Source organism: Amblyomma mixtum, chromosome 1, assembly GCF_055824585.1.
Source record: "Amblyomma mixtum isolate Tamu chromosome 1, ASM5582458v1, whole genome shotgun sequence".
Classification (NCBI taxonomy): Eukaryota; Metazoa; Arthropoda; class Arachnida; order Ixodida; family Ixodidae; genus Amblyomma; species Amblyomma mixtum.
Window position 1 is genome coordinate 27373465 of NC_143012.1, and position 18735 is coordinate 27392199.

Consider the following 18735-nt stretch of genomic DNA (forward strand, 5'->3'; position numbering starts at 1 on the left):
GACGAGCACAAAAGATAAGGAAACGGACGACACAGCGCTGAAACTACAGTCACAGTGATATCGTGAAACTACAGTCATTGCCAAAAATCGGGAAAAAACTGTAAGCGAAATTATCGAGGCCTACAGCATACCGAAGCTGGGAAATGCATGCATCAGCACTCCTTCGCTAACACTACCGCAAAAAGAGCTTTCACTCCTGGGGGCTGATAATCTCTGCTGATTTAGCGTGCTTCTGTTGCTGTTGTCACATATATGGTTTTTTTTTTTTCACTTTGTATATCTTTCCACACTGCCGACATCTATGTATTTATACTTGTGGGATAAGCAATAAACCCTCAGTTGTTAGTCAGCGCTGTGTCGTTCGTTTCCTTGTCTTTTGTGCTCGTCTTCGTTCGCGCTGTTTATTCAAGATGCTTAACCAACTAGCCCGCCAAAACATGTTAACGCAACTTGTTTAACAGCTGACGACGTTTAATAACAAAGCGAATTTTCTTGTTGGGTACTGACTGTGCGGAACATTTCGCGATCATGTTCTGCGTAGTGTAACATATTTGCGTGTGCGATGAATTCGTTCGCTCCTCGACACCACGATAAGAGCGCGCTCGACCACAACAATAAAACTGAGACACGCAGAGGGACATGTGGCCGGGGGTGCTAGCACCACGTACGCGGCATGCGAGAGCCTAATTTTCTTTCGGTTCGCAGTCCCCGTTATCTGAAGCCGGGACGCGGAACGACGACTCCGCCACCACGCGCACTATAGCAGCTCCCGCTCGGGACGTGACGGGGCTGCAGCCGCATTACGCCAGAGTGGCTTCGCCGTACAATGGGCGAGCAAATCGAACCGAGCCAGGGTCGGAAGGGGGTGGGACCGGCGCCGTGACCCAAACAAAAGTGACCACCGCGCACCCCGCGGCGGACAGAGCGGGTGACGGAAACCAATACCCGCCCATTACCAGCATTCCCTATACCGCCGGGTGCAGCCAGCGCGCGTTTTTCGCCCGCGCGCCCTGTTCAGCGCTCGCCGCATTCGTCATCGGCTTAAGATGAGTCTCGAGAGATTCCGTGCAGCGTTCCGAACGATGCAGCGTGTGCATATATGCTGTCTTGTGTGTGTTCGCAGCGAGACACAGCAGTGGAACATCTGGGCTGTCTTTTCTTGGGAAGCCTTTTGTGCAACGATTCCTTGTAAGGTTTAACAAGGGGAAGCTTTGGGCCAGTTGGTCTGACATGTTGGAGAGGAGGAATAACCGCGAACTTTGACGAGAATGAAGAACGAGCACTGAAGAACTGCTCGTCCTGTCCTCTTCTCGTTCTTCAGTCTCGTCCAAGTTCGCGGTTATTCCCCCTCTCCAACATTCCTTGTAAAGCTGCAGCAAAACCGTGATCTGAGCTAGTTGGTACATCTCCACAACTTCACCAGCGCTGCGACGAGGAACAAAGACAGAGTAGGAAGGCGCTTGTCCCTGTCCTTCCTTCTTTTGTTCCTCGTCGCAGCGCTGGTGAAGTTGTGGAGATGTAAAGCTGAACGCCTTACAGGGAATCGTGAGGTGTGCTGAGCTATACTGTATTAAAGTGTGTAATGGCTTTTCTCTCCGCAGACTTACTGGAAAGACCGAGAACTCCGACGCATTGATTAACGGAACACCTTGGGAGGCTGACATTTGTTCTCCATGGTTTCAAAGTTTGATCTGAGGAAAGGAGATTAACATTGTCTCGATCATGCGCACTGCCTTAGAGAAAGAACGAGAGGTTGAGCTCTGGGCAACATCACGCTGTCTTACCACCGCGGCACTCACTTCACACTGGGACCATGGTGGTTTGGACGAACAATCGCAGCTCCAGCTCCGACAGCGCTGCAGTGAACAAACCGATCGCAGCGGAGGCGGTGGCGGCCATGCGAAATCGGCCGGATTATGAAGGAGGGAAGTGCGACCAAGCTGCGCGCCTGCATCCCCATAGCGTGTCATTCACACTCCCCGCCCGCGTTTGCGAATCCGGGGTCCTCGTGTTCCTTCGCCAGCTGCCGCTCTTAATGCCCGCATCGCTGTCGCTCGGTAGCGCGCGTGTTGAAACCCTGCCACTGCTGCGGCGCTTTTGTGTCCCACGTGACTAAGTGACCCTAAAGGGACCCGCCTCGGTGCCCCCCTCGGTTCCACTCTTTTGGCCGGCGTCGGATTGAGACAACTTATTCGCGCGTCGAGCGTGATCGCCGGTGCGCTTGATCGGCTGGCGAGACTTTTCATCTGGCCGCCAGATGCCGTGAGAACCGCCGACTGAAGCGCCGACTACCGGTGTTTGCGGCCGTGTACCTCCCTTTGTGTCCCTTTGTGTCGGGATTTGTCGCCACTGCGGCGACGCCTCTGTTTGGTTAGGTCGTGTTCGGTCGCCCAGGGATGGAGGGCTGAGCGGGAACTTTGAGGTGTTCGCCTATGAGAAGGTGGGAAGGAGGTCGCGGTCTGCGGGCCGGTCAGCTGTGATCAATGGTGGGATTTTCCGGGGGAGCGGACGAGCTGGGACTCCTAACGCGATTATCGCATTTTGTGCGGGTCTTATCAGTGTACGATTTCTTAGGATCAGGCAAAGGCACTGCATCGGGTTGGTTTTGTGAATAGAGAACAATGGCAGACGAAGAGTCCGTAGCTGGCGCGGCTCCCGGGAATGGTCCTGTGCATGCGCAGAGCCACCTCAGACTTTGGGCTCATTGCACTCTAAGAAAAGACTAAAAAGGGAGTAAAGCGCACTCCCTTTTATAAAAGGCGATGCCCTAGAGGACATATTACTCCCTTTTTACTCCCATATAGGTGCACTCGTGTTTATAGTGAAGCCAGAAACGTGCGTAAAGGGGATCCGTATCGTAAGAAAATTCGTGGTCAGCTTCTACGGTGAATAGTCACCGAGTGCTGTTTAGAAATCAAACGTACTCTATGTATCGGTGCACAAGATCATGCTGCCGCTTTGAGAAAGCAGCGAAAGGTAGAAGTGGTTGCTAAAGAATGTAGCGCAGCAAAACATTGCGTGCACGTAATACGAGAGGGTTTTCACACAGTTGCCTCTTCGCGCCTTCGACCGTGTTTCACGTGCCACTTGCAATGGTCAGGGTTCGGGCTAGTGGGTAGTCAACATGAGGATCCATAGCGCGCAAAATTGAAGGGACACAACACAAGCGCTAACGTGTTGTGTCCCTTCAATTCTGTGCGCAATGGATCCTCACGTGCCACTTGCGATGCTGTGAAATTTAGGCTGCAGTTAAAAAGTGCAAGACGATGTAGCCGGTTCTGTAGCTATGAGCGTCGCACGCGAAATTCGAAGGCCATGGGCCGGATTTCCATCAATGGATTGTGGCTTTTCTTACGTGTTGTCTGTTGGTGTCCTATTTAAATCGGTTGCTCAATTATTTCCCTCTTCAACAAGAAAAGCACTTGTAGTAATGTTTCGCCATGCCTTCGTTGATTTCGAAAAGTTGTGTCGCTTTGCAGTGATTGGCCGTGCCGTAATCTAAAATTCGCCTAATTGGGGCCGATAGTTATTTTTTCTGACCCTTTATTCCTTTAGAGGTTTTGAAAAGCCAGCAATTTCGAAAAAGTATGAAACAAATTTTTGTTTCTCAAAATTGCCTGAAAGCCCCTGAATTAAACTTATCTTATCACAAAATTTTACTCCTATAATTTCCCGAAAAGGAGAAAACGCCCGAATTAAACATTGCTTTCGCTTCGTGCTGTTCGGCGAAGCTTATGGAGCCTCGTAATTTGCAAATGGCGGATCCTTGCGGAGCTTACAGGTTTCCCTGGCTGTGGATGAGCGCCCATCAGAGATCAGAATCCCCTTTATCGAGGTCAACCCATCATCACGCGTCAGACACAAGGGCGCTCGAGGACCGGTGCTGTGCCCGTGCCGTACCGGTCCTCACCGGAGTGTGCCGTGCCGCACTGCACCAGGGCCAAGCGTGCCCCGACCGACGCCTGGAATGCCTCCATTCAGCGCGGGTGGCATCGCCCTCCGACGCTCTGGGCCGCCGCAGCGATGAGCGCCGCCGCCTCATTTGCATCCGTATTTGCATTTATCGAGCCCTTTTACGGCAATCGATGCTGCTGCCTCGCTCGCGTGCTGCTTTCTCTTTTCGCCGACCGTCTCTGATATCTCCTTTCTGTACGTCTGTTCGCTCGCAGTCGTCGTCTCTCTCTAGCGTCGCTCGAAAGCATGCACACATGCTTGCGCGGGCATCCGCCGAATGCGCGTCGTTCGCGCGACCACATTGCTTTTCGCTGACCTCGCGTCTTGCGCGAGTCGAAAACGCTGTCGCCTGAGGAACAAACTAGAAGCGCATTCGAAACAGCTCGCGTCAGTCGGTTTTGGTTTGTCTGTTTGTTTTGTTTGTTTGTTCTGAGCTATCTGTAAAGTGCCTTTATATCTTCTTCTCTTCCATCCAGCTTCTTCCTCTTCTAGTATCCTTCACCGCTGTTTTTTCCCCCTTTCCCTCTCGACCTCTTAAGAAATGCGGCCCCGGGGCGAAATCTTACCCGGCCGCAATCTCACTCTCGTTACTCAGCCTGTCTTGCTCCTCTTGCTCTGAGCACAGGCGGGCCGCTTATCGATCGAAAAAGTTCGCATTTGAATATCTGCATACGCGTATACCTAGGTCTGTCCTTTCGCCTTAAAAATATTTCATCCCCGCTTATCGGGGGAATTAAGGGGGCTGCTATGATATGTTCGTGTACGGGCAGCGAAGGGTTCGCTGGTGCGGTGTCAGTGCATCCGCCGTGGCCGCCGCATCCATCGCTGGACATGTTTCGCGTGTCGTGGTGCACTTCTTCGGAGAGGAACGTATAAATTATTGACGCACTTGACGCGTCCCGGCCAAAGGGAGTTGTCGAACAAGGTTGGGCTCTTATCCACCGAAGCCGAAGACGTCGCTCGATCGAGCACCGCCGAATATCGGCGTGTCGAGAAACTAAAAGAAAAAAAGAGAGCAAATTTGTTCTGGTTCTCTGAGTGTTCCGTGAAGTTGGAAGTTGAAGACTCCCGACATTTCTGAAGCTAGTGTACATGCATCAAATGGCAGTTTGCGGAGCATTGGCGTCCCGAAAGTTAACCGCTGTTTTGTTGTTCCCGCTGTAGCCGATTGCGAGGTCTTCTTAAAGATTGCATACTTGGCAAAACGGTGTGTCCTTCAGCCAAAAAAATGCATGCATCAGATACGTATCCTTAAACTGCAGATAATTGAGCAAACTTCTGTAAAGGCTGTAATACCTTCCTGAATTTGATTACTCGACAAAAAAAAATAAAAAATCGCAGCTCTTTTGAGGTAGTGTGGAAGGCGAGAGGAGAATACGGATGGGATGTATCGCTCTGGTCTTTTGGCGTTGACTGGGAGTCAGTCCTTTTGGAGAAATGACGCTGGCAACGCTTAAACCTCTTTTCGCGTCTTATAACTGATGCATTCTTCTCGCCAGAATAGTCGCGCATTGCAAAGTTTTCTGTTATTTGTATTCCTGCTCGTAACCTGACGATAATGGTAAGCACGAGTCTTCTTTATGTGCTTCACTTCCAGTTATGTAATGTCGACGAATAAAGAAACGTCAATCATATGTTGCGATTAAGAAATTTTCAGAGTTAGGGTGGTCGGTGCTGGCACCTGACGGTTGATTGGAGATCGCTGGGGTGAATGTATTCCTGATCACTGGATACCCTTTGTCCTGTCTTTGTCCTACAGTGGGCTGATAGCCAGGCTGGCATTCGTGAGGGTGATGATTAACCATATGTGAAAACGACGGTGTTTACAGGGGTACGCCTTGATTGCAGTGGTTGTAGCCTAAGCGTTTCCTTTAACATTTCCGTTCCGGGGCCAGCCCGCCTATAGCTTGCGTGTGTTGTCAGGGGCTCGGAGCGATTCGAGGCAATAGCGGGGCAGACTCTTCCGCTCTCGCGTTCGCTGCAGAGCCTCTTCTTTGGCGAGTCCTGGTTCCGAGACGCCGCGGGATCAGAGATGCCGGAGACAAAAGAGTGAGTGGGTGAAGCGGCGAAGGGGGAACACTGCGTGCACGCCAGACGGGCCCGTCTAGGAGGCCGCTAATTACCTCGTTGCTCGGGAGTGTCCCGAAGCGCCCGCTCCTCCGCTGCTTGTGCTGCTGTTGACGATGGCGATGATGCTGCCGCCGGTGGTGGCGCTTCTCCCGAGTCGTTGTCACCGCCGAGAGAGGCACGTCCCATCCTCGGCCGGCACGTCTGGCTATCTCTCTCGAAGGGAATTTTCTTTTTATTTGTAGGTCTTAGAAGCTGCCCCCCCCCCCCCCCCCCCCCGTGAGGGAGGGCTCGGCGTTGATTGTGCCCCGTGTTCTTCGAGCGATCCCACAACCACTCCTCTTGTGTACTGCTGTTGCTTGTGTCGCTTGCTGTTGATGACGCGTTCTTTCTGTTGCTGCTTTGAGGTTGTGTTTGTCGATTGCTGCTCCGCCAGTTGCGACGAATAACATAAACGAGGCGGAGGCGAGCCCGCTCTGTCTTGCCGCGTAAATTGTTTGCTCTCGTTTGCCCCCTTGATGCCGGGCGGGCAGTATTACCACGACTCCGCTTTGCTTCTCGTATAGTGCGCGGACAGTTTAAGCTGCCTCCGGGAATGAATTCGTTTTCTCTGTCTCTGCGCACGATGGGACAATCAACAGGGAACGAATGAAAAGAAATTCTAACGAATAGGATCACTTTGGCGTCTTAGATGCAGGACTGATGAATTCGAGACAGGCGCTCTTAGTTCGCTTGGCTGCCACCACGCTGTGCATGGCTTTGAACCTTCAAAAATAGTGCGCTGACGTCATCCGTGTCGTAAGAAAGAAAGGAAGAATGACTGAGTGAGAGACCTTCCGTTGAAGCGCTATGGGCCGCTATGATTAGCGCCTTGGCTGGGAGCTGTCCTGAATTCTTGGTGATGGTCGCGCGGTGCTTTTTTTGTTTATGTTGCATTGCTGGTAATTGTGAACAAAGCGCTGCATGTTACGGCATTGTAATATTAGTGTTTCCATTTTTCCATTTTTTTGTGTGCGTGTGTGTGCCAGGGGAGCGAGGTCTGTCAACTTGCGGCTATTTTTTTTTTAGGGGGGGGGGGGGGGGGGGGGGGGGGACAATGATGTGTTGCCATAAGCCGGAGTAAGTCGAGGTAATCGAATATAATGAGAAAGTGAAAACAAAAATAGCGAAGGAGTAACTTTACGTCTTGGTGTAAATATGCACAAGTCAGCTTTATCCTGTGGAGGGCGTTAGAACACTCCTCACTGGTTTTGTAACAATCGTCTTCCGTCATAAAGCACGCTGGCTGATTAGCATGCTGCATATTCGTGTACGCATGCCATTTGTTCCAATTGAAAGGTGTGCTTCATAGGTTGCGTGTATTTTGATAGGCTGGACTGAATTGTCGCCAGCTGCATGCACCTTACACACCAGCGGCAGAATAATAAAAAAAATATACGCATCCTGGTGGTCCTGGAAAAATAATGTAATGTGCGCTGTTCAGCCAGGTGTCGCACCTTGTATCACCTATACGACTGCGTACGTGGTCGTACCGGTGCCGCTATATCTCGCTCATGTATTTCCTGCGTCCCGACGGCCCCATCCATCCGTGGAACTCAAATGAAGTAATAAGTAAATCAAACAAAACTATGAAAAAGAAAGACGCTGACGAAGAACCTAAGCACGTCGGGACTCAGTCACGTTTTGTGGAGGGAAACAGATTTGTGCAGTGGTGCGTTTCGGGATTGGGTCGAATGAGCGAATCCCGGCGGTCACACCGGGCGTCTCGCGAGTTTTGATTGAGTAGTCGCTCCTCTATCGAAATTCGCTCAAAACCGTGGGTATAGAAGCGGACGTTTCGCGTCATGCGGTGTGATGATTAAGATGGCGTAGAGAGGCGCGCCTGCTATACGTCACCGTCACGTACTAATTAAGGAAGTGATTGGGGCGGTCAGTGCGAGCCAGCCGTGAGCACCCAGTGTTACATGACTCTGCCGGTCGCCACCCCACCGGCAGTTGTTTGTGTCACGTGTGCTGCGTTGTCCTGAGAGTTCCGCTCACATGTTTTTCGCGAGCAATTATGGAAATGAAGCTTCGTCGCTTTTGCTCGTTTCACACTGTCTCTCGCGGCAGGTGTATTCTTGCGCCGTTTTTATCGTATCTGTGAGAGGCAAACTCGCTAATTATTTAAATGATAAATGCCTGTCGTGGGCACTCACACTGATGAAGCGCAACACTGCTGTGGTAGTTATGAGTGTTAAGAAGTACAGTCGTACAGAAGGAAGTGGTTATAGTCCGATACAACTCAAGAATAAAGCGGCTTTTCAGTATGTGAGGACCCCGGCTATTCCAGCCAATGGCGTCGGCTGATTATCATGAACCTTCTAGCATGACAATGCGGGGAGTGGTAGATAAAAGGGGATATTCCCCTCCCTGCACTGTCACGCTAACAGGTTCTTTAGAATCGGCCGACGCTGTCAGCTGGAATGAGGTCCTTTGACGAGAAAAAAAACCGCTTCGTTGTTGAGTTGTATCCGACTTTAGTGTGTTAATCTGAACCCGCGCGTGCAAAAAATAACCGTCGTTATTGAAGATGTCTTATTATCTTCGCTCAAGGTTAATGACGAAGGTCACTCATGATCGCACACGTAGTGTAGGAAAGCGAATTCTGTTGTTATTCAGCTTCCGTCTAACAAGGCGCTTTAATGCTTCGTGTTTTCGTTTGCATTGCCATCTCCATGTCGCATTCGCCCGTGATTGTGCAAACTCTCCTCCTGTTCCGCATAAGTTCACATGTTGCGCCGGTGTAACTTCTTTGACCACTTCTCACGGAAGCCACATAGATTCTAAAAAATACGTAGACAAACGCTTGTATCAAGAAATTCAGGGACGGTCAAAACAACCGCCAGCCTTGCTGGCGGACGGACGCATTAGTTGCTCTGCGCTTTCTTTTCCCTTCACCTGCGATTGGATGACCCTCCGCTCCGCCTTGCCTTCACGGCAGTCAGCAGAATTGGTGACGCTCGAACACGAAAAGGGTGTCGGGGCGTAAAAGACGCGGTCGTTAAAAACCTCGCAGGAGGTCTTCGGCAAACGGGGAGCAGCCGCCCCGTACCGGCTGACCGTCGCCGTTCTGTCTGGCCTCATTTTCAAAGGCACGCGACAGGCCAGCAGTTTCCTCTAATACGGCCGCTTTTATTGTCCCGCCCGTACTGGCCCTCATTCGGCTTCCCCAAAGCAGTTCCTCCGGGGTGCCCCCTTACACACACCGCTCCCCTCCCCCTCCGTACTACCCAGGCCTCCCCTTCCCATCCGTACAAGCTTAGGCTGGGCGCGGGAGCCTCTGTGAAGCAGCAATCGAGAGAGGTGGCCCCTCCTACTAATCTGCTTCGGGATCGGAATGTGGCCTCGGAGGCAGATCTTAATCTTTCTCCTTTCTCTGTTCCTCTCGTCGCCGGTATAGTCCCTCTTTCGTCGTCTCTGCCGCTCATATGGTATCGTGTTGCCAGGCGTTCTACGACAGGGGAGCGGGAGCCCGGGATTCCACAAATGCAAAACGTGTTGCCGTTGTTCCCTCGCCCGAATGGACCGGAGCTTATGTTGTGGCGTGTCACTTAAAACGGTACAGCGTTGTAGAGCCGGTTTCACTTGCTGTTCTCGATTCCTTTATCTGTCCGCGCTCGTGACAGCGCTTTGGTGATTGTTGGCTACCCGTTCTTTGGCCAGCGGCGGTGGCGAAGCGACAAGATCGCTAACGCTCACTACAACTCAAGACCCAAGTGAAATTGGCCGACGGCCGACCATCGGTAAGCAATTGGAGAGTGCTCGGCAGCCGGTATCCTCGGCCAACCAATGGCGGCCCCTAGACGGGCCGTGGTTGGCTGCCATTGGGCTGGTTAATAGTTGGCCAAAAACGTTCAGCCAACTACCGGCAAATGATAGGGAATTAGTCGGCACCCAACGCTCGGGCAACCACACGGGGACCATCGTAGGGCCATGGTTGGCTACCCACTGGCTTGGCCAGTGATGCCAGCCGCAAGACGCACGCGCAGTAGGCGCGTGGAAATTGCGGACGAAACGCTCGATCGACGTACGTTTCATATTATCTCAATATTCTTTTTTACGAATACACTGCGCGCATCACTGCATGCATGGTGAGCCTAATTAAGTTATCAATCGGTGAAATGTAATGTGCAAGCAATATGCAGGTGCAGTGCTGCTGCATCAATTTCGTTTTAATGCTGAGCATTTAAATAACTGTCGGACGTGTGCAGTTTCATCGAGAGATAAAAAGGAAAGTCCCGTTATTCTGACATCAAACGAAACCGAAACTCAAAAGTTTCTGTTTCGATGTTTTATTGAAACTGGCAAGTAAATGTTTTTTTATGTAGACGTAGTGAAGCAGTGTAAATTTTAACTTGCATAATTTGAGAACAAAGAATAAAATAACACATTTATATTACTTTTGTTTCTTGCGAACATATTTTCGACAGCACATCTACGAAAGCGCGGTGTCAGTCACAACGACTGAATTTGCGACGCGATGCCCTTCCCGCGCTTTTCACTCTCGTCGCGTCGCGTCTAAAGTTCCGTATTACGCTGTAGCGGCGTAGCTGGCAGGGTGCTTTGGATTTGAAGCATTGGTTGTTCCTGCAGTGCCGTGTCTTGGCCTTTCACCATGACAACACCGCCTGATCTAAACGTCGGAAGGTAAGACCTCATCATGGAGCGGTTCTTGAGGGCGAAACGTCGCCGAGAGCTTTATCTGGCGAAGGCGGGCAGCGTGCGGTGTTTGCAGCAAGTCACAGAAGACGCAGAGGCGGCAGCTTGCTCTGAGACATTCCCCCATTTGCAATCCGACAATCCATCACGTTTAGCAAGTGTTGGAAACGATAGATTTGCACCGCTCGGGGACAGCTTAGGACAAGCATATGCAGCAGTGAATACTTTTGAATCCTCTGTCATCGCAGCAGAGGCACAGTGTTGTTCAAGTGCAGATCAAGCTGAGTCAGATGGAAGTGACTTGCGCGGCCAAAACGCTGGTCCTGTGGAGCCTGATGAACATGACTTGATTGATGTTCCCGATAATGCCGAGTGTCCAGAGGGGATAAGGAGCCAGTTGAGGGCTTGGGCTGTGAAGCATCATATCAGGAGAGCGGCAGTTAATTCACTGCTTGACATTCTTAGGCCGCACTTCACTGATCTTCCTAAGACACAGTCTGCTCTAGTGTCCACGCGACAAAGCGTGCCGCTTGAGAAACTCGGCAATGGTGAGTACGTTCATTTTGGCCTTCAGAGAGGCTTATTGCGTGCATTGGACATGTGGCATTCGGTTCCAAGTAATGTTCTCTCAATATCAGTCAACATCGATGGCCTGCCTCTGTTTAAGAGCAGTTGCACACAAGTATGGCCCATACTTGTACAGGTTCACCACCCTCACAGCCAACAATCTGATATTATTTTTCCTGTGGGGATCTTTTGCGGCACATCGAAACCGGCTTGTCTGGATGAGTACCTCAAAGCGTTCATTGAAGAAATGGGCCCTCTGCTGTCAAATGGTATTCTACACAAATCCACTGCTTATAAGGTGGTACTAAGAGCCATTCTTTGTGATGCACCAGCGAAGGCCTTTGTGAAAGCCACGAAATTATTTTCTGGCTACTATGGATGTGACAAGTGCTGCACCAAGGGCGTCTATCTTGGGCGCATTACTTACCAAAACATGGACAGCCCACTGCGCACCGATCAGTCATTTGCTGATCAAACTCAGACGGAGCATCACAAAGGCATTTCCCCATTGACATCAATTGGTATCCCGATGGTAACAAGCTTTCCATTAGACTACATGCATTTGGTGTGCCTCGGTGTTGTGCGAAAGCTTATTGGTTACTGGTTGCGAGGTCCATTAAAAGTGCGGCTGGCACACTTCTCAGTTATGCAAATATCGGGGCATCTGGCTACAATGCGACAACACATAACTAGTGATTTTGCACGAAAACCCCGAGCAGTCGACATGTTTGAGCGATGGAAGGCTACAGAGTTCAGACAGTTCTTGTTGTATTCAGGTCCTGTTGTTTTGAAGAAAATTTTGCCGAGGGCTATGTACGAGCATTTTCTACAGTTACATGTTGGCATTGCAATTCTTTCTTGTTCATCAATGGACTGTTTCATAGACTATGCTGATCAGTTGCTGCGCAGTTTTGTAAGCAAGTGCAAGTCAATTTATGGGAAAGAGTCCCTAATTTACAATGTACATGGTCTCATTCACTTGGCCAATGACTGCCGGCAGCTTGGCTGCCTGGATAACTTTAGTTGTTTCGCTTTTGAGAACTACTTGAAAGATCTCAAGGCTCATGTGAGGTGTGGAAAGAAGCCTTTGGAACAGCTTTACAGCAGAATCATGGAAGAACAAGCCTGTTCAGTTGTTGGAAGTGGATCCAGTGCTGAATTTTCTGCATGTGGAGTCCTTCCCTCTTCTTGTCATTCCAGTGGTCCTGCTTTGTCGTACCCTACCCTGAAGCAGTACCGTAAAGTGGTGTGGAGGGGGAGCGTTATAAGAACAAAACAGCCAGACAATTGCCTCTTACTTAGTAGAAACAGGATTGTTCTTGTCAGCAATTTTCTTTTGTCTGGGTCCGAAATTCTCATTGTTGGTAAACTGTGCAAGAACGAAGGCGACTTCTACACACGACCCTGTAGGTCATCGCTACTGTCAGTCTTTAAAGTTTCTTCTCGTGGCAGCAATCTTGAAGTATTTTTATTTTCTGACGTTGTCTGCAAAGGCCTGCTTTTGCCCTTCAAGGGAAAGGATGTTTTTTTTCCACTGTTTCACCTCTTCTGACTTCTTTTCATGTTGCCCAGGCATTTCAAATATCTTTGTTGTTTGAGATCATCTGCAAAAGACAGCTTTTGCCTTTAAAAGTATTTTTCTCTGTTTTACATCTTCTGATTTTTTGCATACTCCAGTTGTAGGTGCTTTTGTGGCTTTTGAAAACCCCCGTGTTTTTACTAATGCATCATGAAGATCATGTCAGTGCACTGTGTATGTGGCTGCGAACCCAAAGCTGTTGATGTGAAGTGCTAGTGATTGTGAAGTTGGGACGTGACAATGCAAAACTGCTAATTGAAGTGTTTGCGGCTGTGACATCTGGAGTTGTCAAGATTCAGCTCCGTGTGTTTCTTCTTGCCTACGAAACACCGGCTCATTTTTCTAGAACGTAAGCACAACAATCATTTGATGCCAGCATGTTGCAGTGTTTTATATGCATGCTGTGTTGATGCATGCACACAGAAGCTGTTCTTAGCAGCCAGATGAAGCTCTTGATTTTCTTCTAACTGCTGAACTAGAGCCAAGGGATTTTCACTTTCTAAGCCACAGTGACAGGCACTACACTGCCCTTGGGTGAATGAAGCATGCGAGTACATATAGTCTTGCTTGCATTTGATGCTGATTTCTGAATACCCCAGGATCAGGTTAATTGTGAAGTAGCTCTGTAGCTCTTAGAAGCGCATTCGGCTCCTGTGCCACACTATACTGTCCATCTCATTTGGTTTTTGTTTTATGTGCCATGTCTTGTTCACACATATTGTAATACTTCTCCCTGCAGGTTTCACATTGTGGAATTTACTGACGAAGGTAGCACGTATGTGGTGCCCGAAAGCTGGGTGAGAAGGGAAGGTGGTAGTGCAACTTGCTATTGGCCACCAACGACAGCAAAAAAGGAAGTTGACCGCATGATTTCATTAGAAGTACCTGTAGAGGACAACTGGCAAGGCTACAAGGCAAGAATTCTTGCAACTAAAAGTGAGCACCATTTTGTTTCATTTTTATAGTGATAATATAGCACAAGGCTGTCTATGTCTGGTCTTTTGTAATGGACATGCATCGCTTTAGTACTGGAACTTTTATTATTTGGTGTAAGGTTAGGAAGAATGTGTTTAGCAACAATTCTCTTTTAAAGATGATGCAACATAACAGTACTCTTTGTATGAAGTTGCCACCTACTGCACAAAAATGCTTCTGAAATATTGTTTATATGCAGTTATTAAAATTTGAAAACTTTCTCACGGGTGCTCTAAAACTGTTTCTTGACCCAGGCACATATGAGCGCGCCAAAGAGTGTCTTCCACATGCGCTTATAACTCCACATCTGGACTCGGAAGACTCAGTTTCTGAAAAGAAGCGCCGGAGAAAGCGAAAGGCAGTGCTTCTTTCGGACAGCGAAAGTGGTGACGACATTCTCGTGGTTCGGTCACCAAGCACTAGGATGAAAAGTTAGTGCTTGTTGCATTTCGCTCATTTCTTGTGACTTGTTTGTTAATTTTCTCAATTGCACTATTGCTGAATACATGATTTTTCTTCTGTGGGGCAGTTATTTTCCTTTGTTGTTATATTTCTTTCATGTAGGAAGGAAAATATCTGGCATGAGCCAGGGTGTCCAAGAACATACCCCCTTCAGAGGCAACTCTTCACAACAAGTCCACATTCAAGGTATAACACTGCTGTGTGCTGCCATATTTTTATGTGAAAGTAATTAGGCATAATCATATTGTTTAGTCTATATTGACCTTAAACTGCTTCATTGAATCAAACATTGAAGAGCATATTGCAACAAAGTATGTCTCTGAAAACTTTATAGATGGCTTCGTGGCTTCAAGGGAAAGACCTGTTCAGAGGGTGTATTCTAAGTCACCTATGACAAAAAACAGGCACATGAAAGAGCTTCCAGGAATGTCTCGCCTAGCAGAGAGATTTGCCAGACATGGTGGTATGGAGTTATTTCTATATATTTTACTGTTTCATTTTGTCTGTAGTTCATTTCAAGCTGGCTGTACGTCATTTAGTAGTGATTTTAATTACTGTCAGTAACCAACTAATTTCTCTTGCTTTCGAGGGTCTTAGATTCAGCAATGTATTGTGCTTACGACTGAAACATTTGCATCTAAAAATTATATGCTTCTGCAATGAAATTGCAGGTCTTCAGGACAAAGCCACCACACCCTCATGGGGTCACGACAGCAGCACTGACTGTGAAGCAGGTGTGATATCGGCTGCGTTTTTTAACAACCTTATCTTTCGATTTTTTATTATTTATTGTGTGATCTTATGCTGCACACATACTGAAATGAGTCGAATAAGATTAAAAATTCCGAATACCATTGACTTGTGTAAACTGTACATTGCTCCATGATGGTTTCCAAAGGCAGTTGAAAGGTTCAACATCTGGCATACTACAGTGACGCTGCTGCTGCCTAGTTTAGTTTTGATAACCTTAGTTCAATGTTTGAAGCTTATGAGGCTGGACTCTGAGGATACATAGTTATCAGTAATAAAATGTGCTGTATAGAATTGGGGGCTTTTGTTTACTGGGTGCAACTTGTATCTAAAAGCCTTGCTGTGGGCTGAGTGCTTTACTTTTATTGTGTGACATTTTTTGTGTTGTGTATGTTTACTTGGTGTCATTTCACTCCCTTTATGTGTTGCGCTTCCGATGAACATGGACTTCAAAACTAAGCTGGTAAAGGCCAAACCACACCTCCAAGCCACCACATTGAGTAGCGCATTCCTTACAGTAAATAAAAAGGCATTTCATGTGGGGTCAGCTCACATTTATTCACTTAGAAGCAGGTATTCACTTGTAAATTTTCATTTTACAAATTATAGCTTGAATACATCGTGCACTGGGGTACACAAACTTGCATTTCGAAGGCATTTGAAACTGTCGAATGTTTCTGTGGTGCTCTTTCGACTGTAATGGCATTTCAACTTAATGCTCTGTAACAGCACAGCTGTTAATGCTTACAGCACGGGTATGAGATGCTCCTTATGGGAAATGTGTATAAAAATAGGTACCATATTTTTTGTTTGTTACAGCTCCTGCAAACACAAGTGTCCCGAAAGAGGCCGGTAGCCTGCCTGCATGGTTCACATGGTTCACAGCTTTTTTTCTTTAGTACCAGTTTATTTGCTATCCAAACAATATATGATGCACTGTGCCTTTGACAATACTTTAGATGTTGATGTACGAGTTATTCGGGCCTGTAAAGAGGAACAGTATATAAGTTTGAAGTTCTAAATACTCGACTGTAGTGCATAGAGGGCTGATGCTCTGCTTAGTACTTAGCAGAAGTCAAATTCCCTTTTTCTGGATTTTGCCTCAAAGTTGTTCTTATTTTGCTTGTAGCCTTCGAAAAGAAAGTTTTTGACAACCAGATGAAAATAATCATCGAGCTGAAGAGTTTGAGATCACTGCTAACTGCAAGCAAAGCAACAAGAGCTTTAGTTTTGCCCCAAGATTGCCCAAAGCTACCTGCATCAACAGTGGAAGATGTCCAAGCAATTGAAGAGTATCTTTCCTCGGAAGGGAACATGGAAGTACTTGTAAGTCTAATTTTTGCTCTTTAAACTTTTCCTCGGCTTTTCTTTAATGTTTGGTATGATGTATCTGCAGACAAACTACTGCTCAAGGTTTGGCGGCACGGATTTTCAAGACACAGTGCGAATTTTGATGCGAAACTTGATGAGCAAAGCAGCATCACTGCGATTCAGCTGGAAAGGGTCTCACGGCTGCAAGCACGCGTTTGCTGAGATGAAGAACATCAATAACATGATCCTGGGTAAGTGATTGTTTACACTGGTGAAGAATTGTCATGCTGTGCTAAACATGCTGGTCATTTTACCAGCCATATATTCTTCAGTACAATACATTTGTCCCAGGTGGTGGAAATTCCTGGAGCCCTCCACTAAGGTGTCCCTCATAGTCCATGTGTTGCTTCTGGGACATTAAATCCCGCAATGTTTTCCCAGGAAAAAAATAATTTTAAGTGCTTCGAGATTCTATTCTATTTAGTCTACTTTGTCATGAAAAAATTTCGTGTACATTCTTAATTTTGGCACTGCAGTGACGTGGACGTAATGAAATGCAGGTTGTAAATGATTTGCCTGTATATAAGGGTAAATATGCATGTTGGCGGCAGTGTAGCTGTTTTATTGTTGGCTTAGATTGCCTCATTAAAGCAACTTGTTAAAACAATTGCTACTGTATACTGCATCAGGTTTCATGCAATTGTAAAAATATTGAATTTATAATGCTGCTTGCAATTGTTTAGTGCTATTTACAATGGTACACACAATGCCTAATTTTTCAGTATATAAGGCCCTGATTTTAGCTAAAACATTTATAATACTGTTGTGAAGACATTGAACACTGCCCACAAATATATCATAATGGATGCTATGTACAAAGGACAGCTATTCTAGGTTATTGCATTTTGCCCTCATTGCTGCATGTTATTTTGGGTTTAAAGTGAATATTGCAATGATTATAGATTATAGTGCTGATTACTGTTATATCCGAGTCTGGACTACAAAGCACCGGATTATTTGGTTGGAATATCACTGCTGAGCTGGTTTGAGCCTTTTTGAAGTGGTGGCATTTGTTTTTGCTCTCTTCTTTTATCGTAGCCTGCCTGAGAGCACACTACCCTGAAGAAGCAACCCTGCAGAAAAGCAGCGCTGTTATAAAGCGCTGGCTGATTGGCGCGCAGGATCGGGAGGGTGGCCGCAGCCAGAGGCGCCAGCCGACTCGTGCAAGGGAGGCAGTGGGCACAGAAGAATAAGACTTCACTTCACTTCTCTTTCTTCACTTTAAAGACCCCCTTCAGGGAGTATTACATAAGGGGTTGGTTAATATATTCAACAATCATAAATGTGCGGCAATCATAAACAATCATATTGAACAATCATTGCAGTATCATACAAATGGTTACAGTGGATAAGAATGAAGGTGGGCAAGTGATGGCGGCAACATCGGCAGGGAGGGCATTCTAGTCAACAATGGTGCGGGAAAAAAAAGAACCCGAAAAAGTTGCAGTACGCGATAGAGGCCGGGCGATCTGAAATGGGTGTTACACAATACTTGTGGCGCCAGATCGTTATATATATTAGGAATAAAAGCGGACCGAGCACAGATCCCTGTGGAACACTCGATGTTATGGGGAGAGTGCCTGAGTTGTGATTGTTAATAGATCGAAACAAACTGAGAACAGTTAGCTAGGAATTCTTTAATTCAGTCTAGAATATTAGGGTGCAAATTTATAAAAGGCTAGTTTCAGTGATAGGCATTGGTGTGGTACCTTGTCAAATCCTTCGCGAAATCTAGAAATAATTAATCGGTCTGTATGTTACGGTCGAGGTTAGCATGCAGGTCGAAAGTGAAGATTGCCAATTGGGTCTCGCAGGAAAGTCCCCTACGAAACCCGTGCTGAGCCGGATGAAGAAAGTTGTTAGAATCTAGTCATCCTTCCAGTCACCCGGTAGCATTCCTGGTGAAAGTTATTCTGAATACAATAATAAAATATATATATGGCTGAAATGAGTTTGATGTTTTTCAGTATTTTGTAAGATTTCACCGTACCCATGCGTTTACAACAAGTGGAACTGCTTGTATACTGATGTCTGCATAAAGGAACCCATTAATAATTGCTGCAAGTTCGTCTTCATTGTTTGTGTCTCCTCAAGATGCCTGTGCATACAGGTCAGATTCCTCATGGCCAAAATTTAGTTTTCAAACGTCATATATAGATAAGGTAACCATGATTTGTCATTGATTCACAATCTAGCAGGGCACTGGCTGGCGACGGCAAGGTCGGCATACGGCCTCGGCCCTATGTTGGCAGCCAAAGGTCGGCCGGTGTGAGGCCAATAACCAATCCCGACCTCGGCCCAACCTAGTT

General features: G+C 47.4%; 1 protein-coding gene across 2 annotated transcripts; it reads left to right on the forward strand.

Annotated features, from left to right (window-relative positions):
• The first annotated feature begins 10622 nt into the window (after window positions 1–10622).
• Window positions 10623–18334, forward strand: LOC149365842 (uncharacterized). Of its 2 annotated transcripts, XM_089546652.1 has the most exons (9): window positions 10679–10710; window positions 13608–13804; window positions 14098–14274; window positions 14408–14491; window positions 14977–15039; window positions 15875–15929; window positions 16183–16381; window positions 16452–16617; window positions 17465–18334. In XM_089546652.1, the coding sequence occupies exons 1-9, from the start codon at window positions 10679–10681 to the stop codon at window positions 17617–17619; spliced, it is 1128 nt and encodes a 375-aa protein (XP_089402778.1). In that variant the 3' UTR covers window positions 17620–18334. The 2 variants fall into 2 exon arrangements, 1 of the variants encoding a protein (XP_089402778.1); XR_016283299.1 differs by lacking the exons at window positions 14098–14274; window positions 14408–14491; window positions 14977–15039; ... (2 more) ...; window positions 16452–16617; window positions 17465–18334 and having other exon boundaries at window positions 10623–13217; window positions 13608–13745.
• The last annotated feature ends 401 nt before the right edge of the window (window positions 18335–18735 follow it).

What these genes read in the sequence shown, in the direction of transcription:
- LOC149365842 (XM_089546652.1), top strand. Translation starts at nt 10,679, where the DNA reads ATGACAACACCGCCTGATCTAAACGTCGGAAG. An exon ending in AAGGGAACATGGAAGTACTT is followed by an intron (nt 16,382 to 16,451) that starts GTAAGTCTAATT and finishes ATGTATCTGCAG; the next exon opens with ACAAACTACTGCTCAAGGTT. An exon ending in CATCAATAACATGATCCTGG is followed by an intron (nt 16,618 to 17,464) that starts GTAAGTGATTGT and finishes CTTTTATCGTAG; the next exon opens with CCTGCCTGAGAGCACACTAC.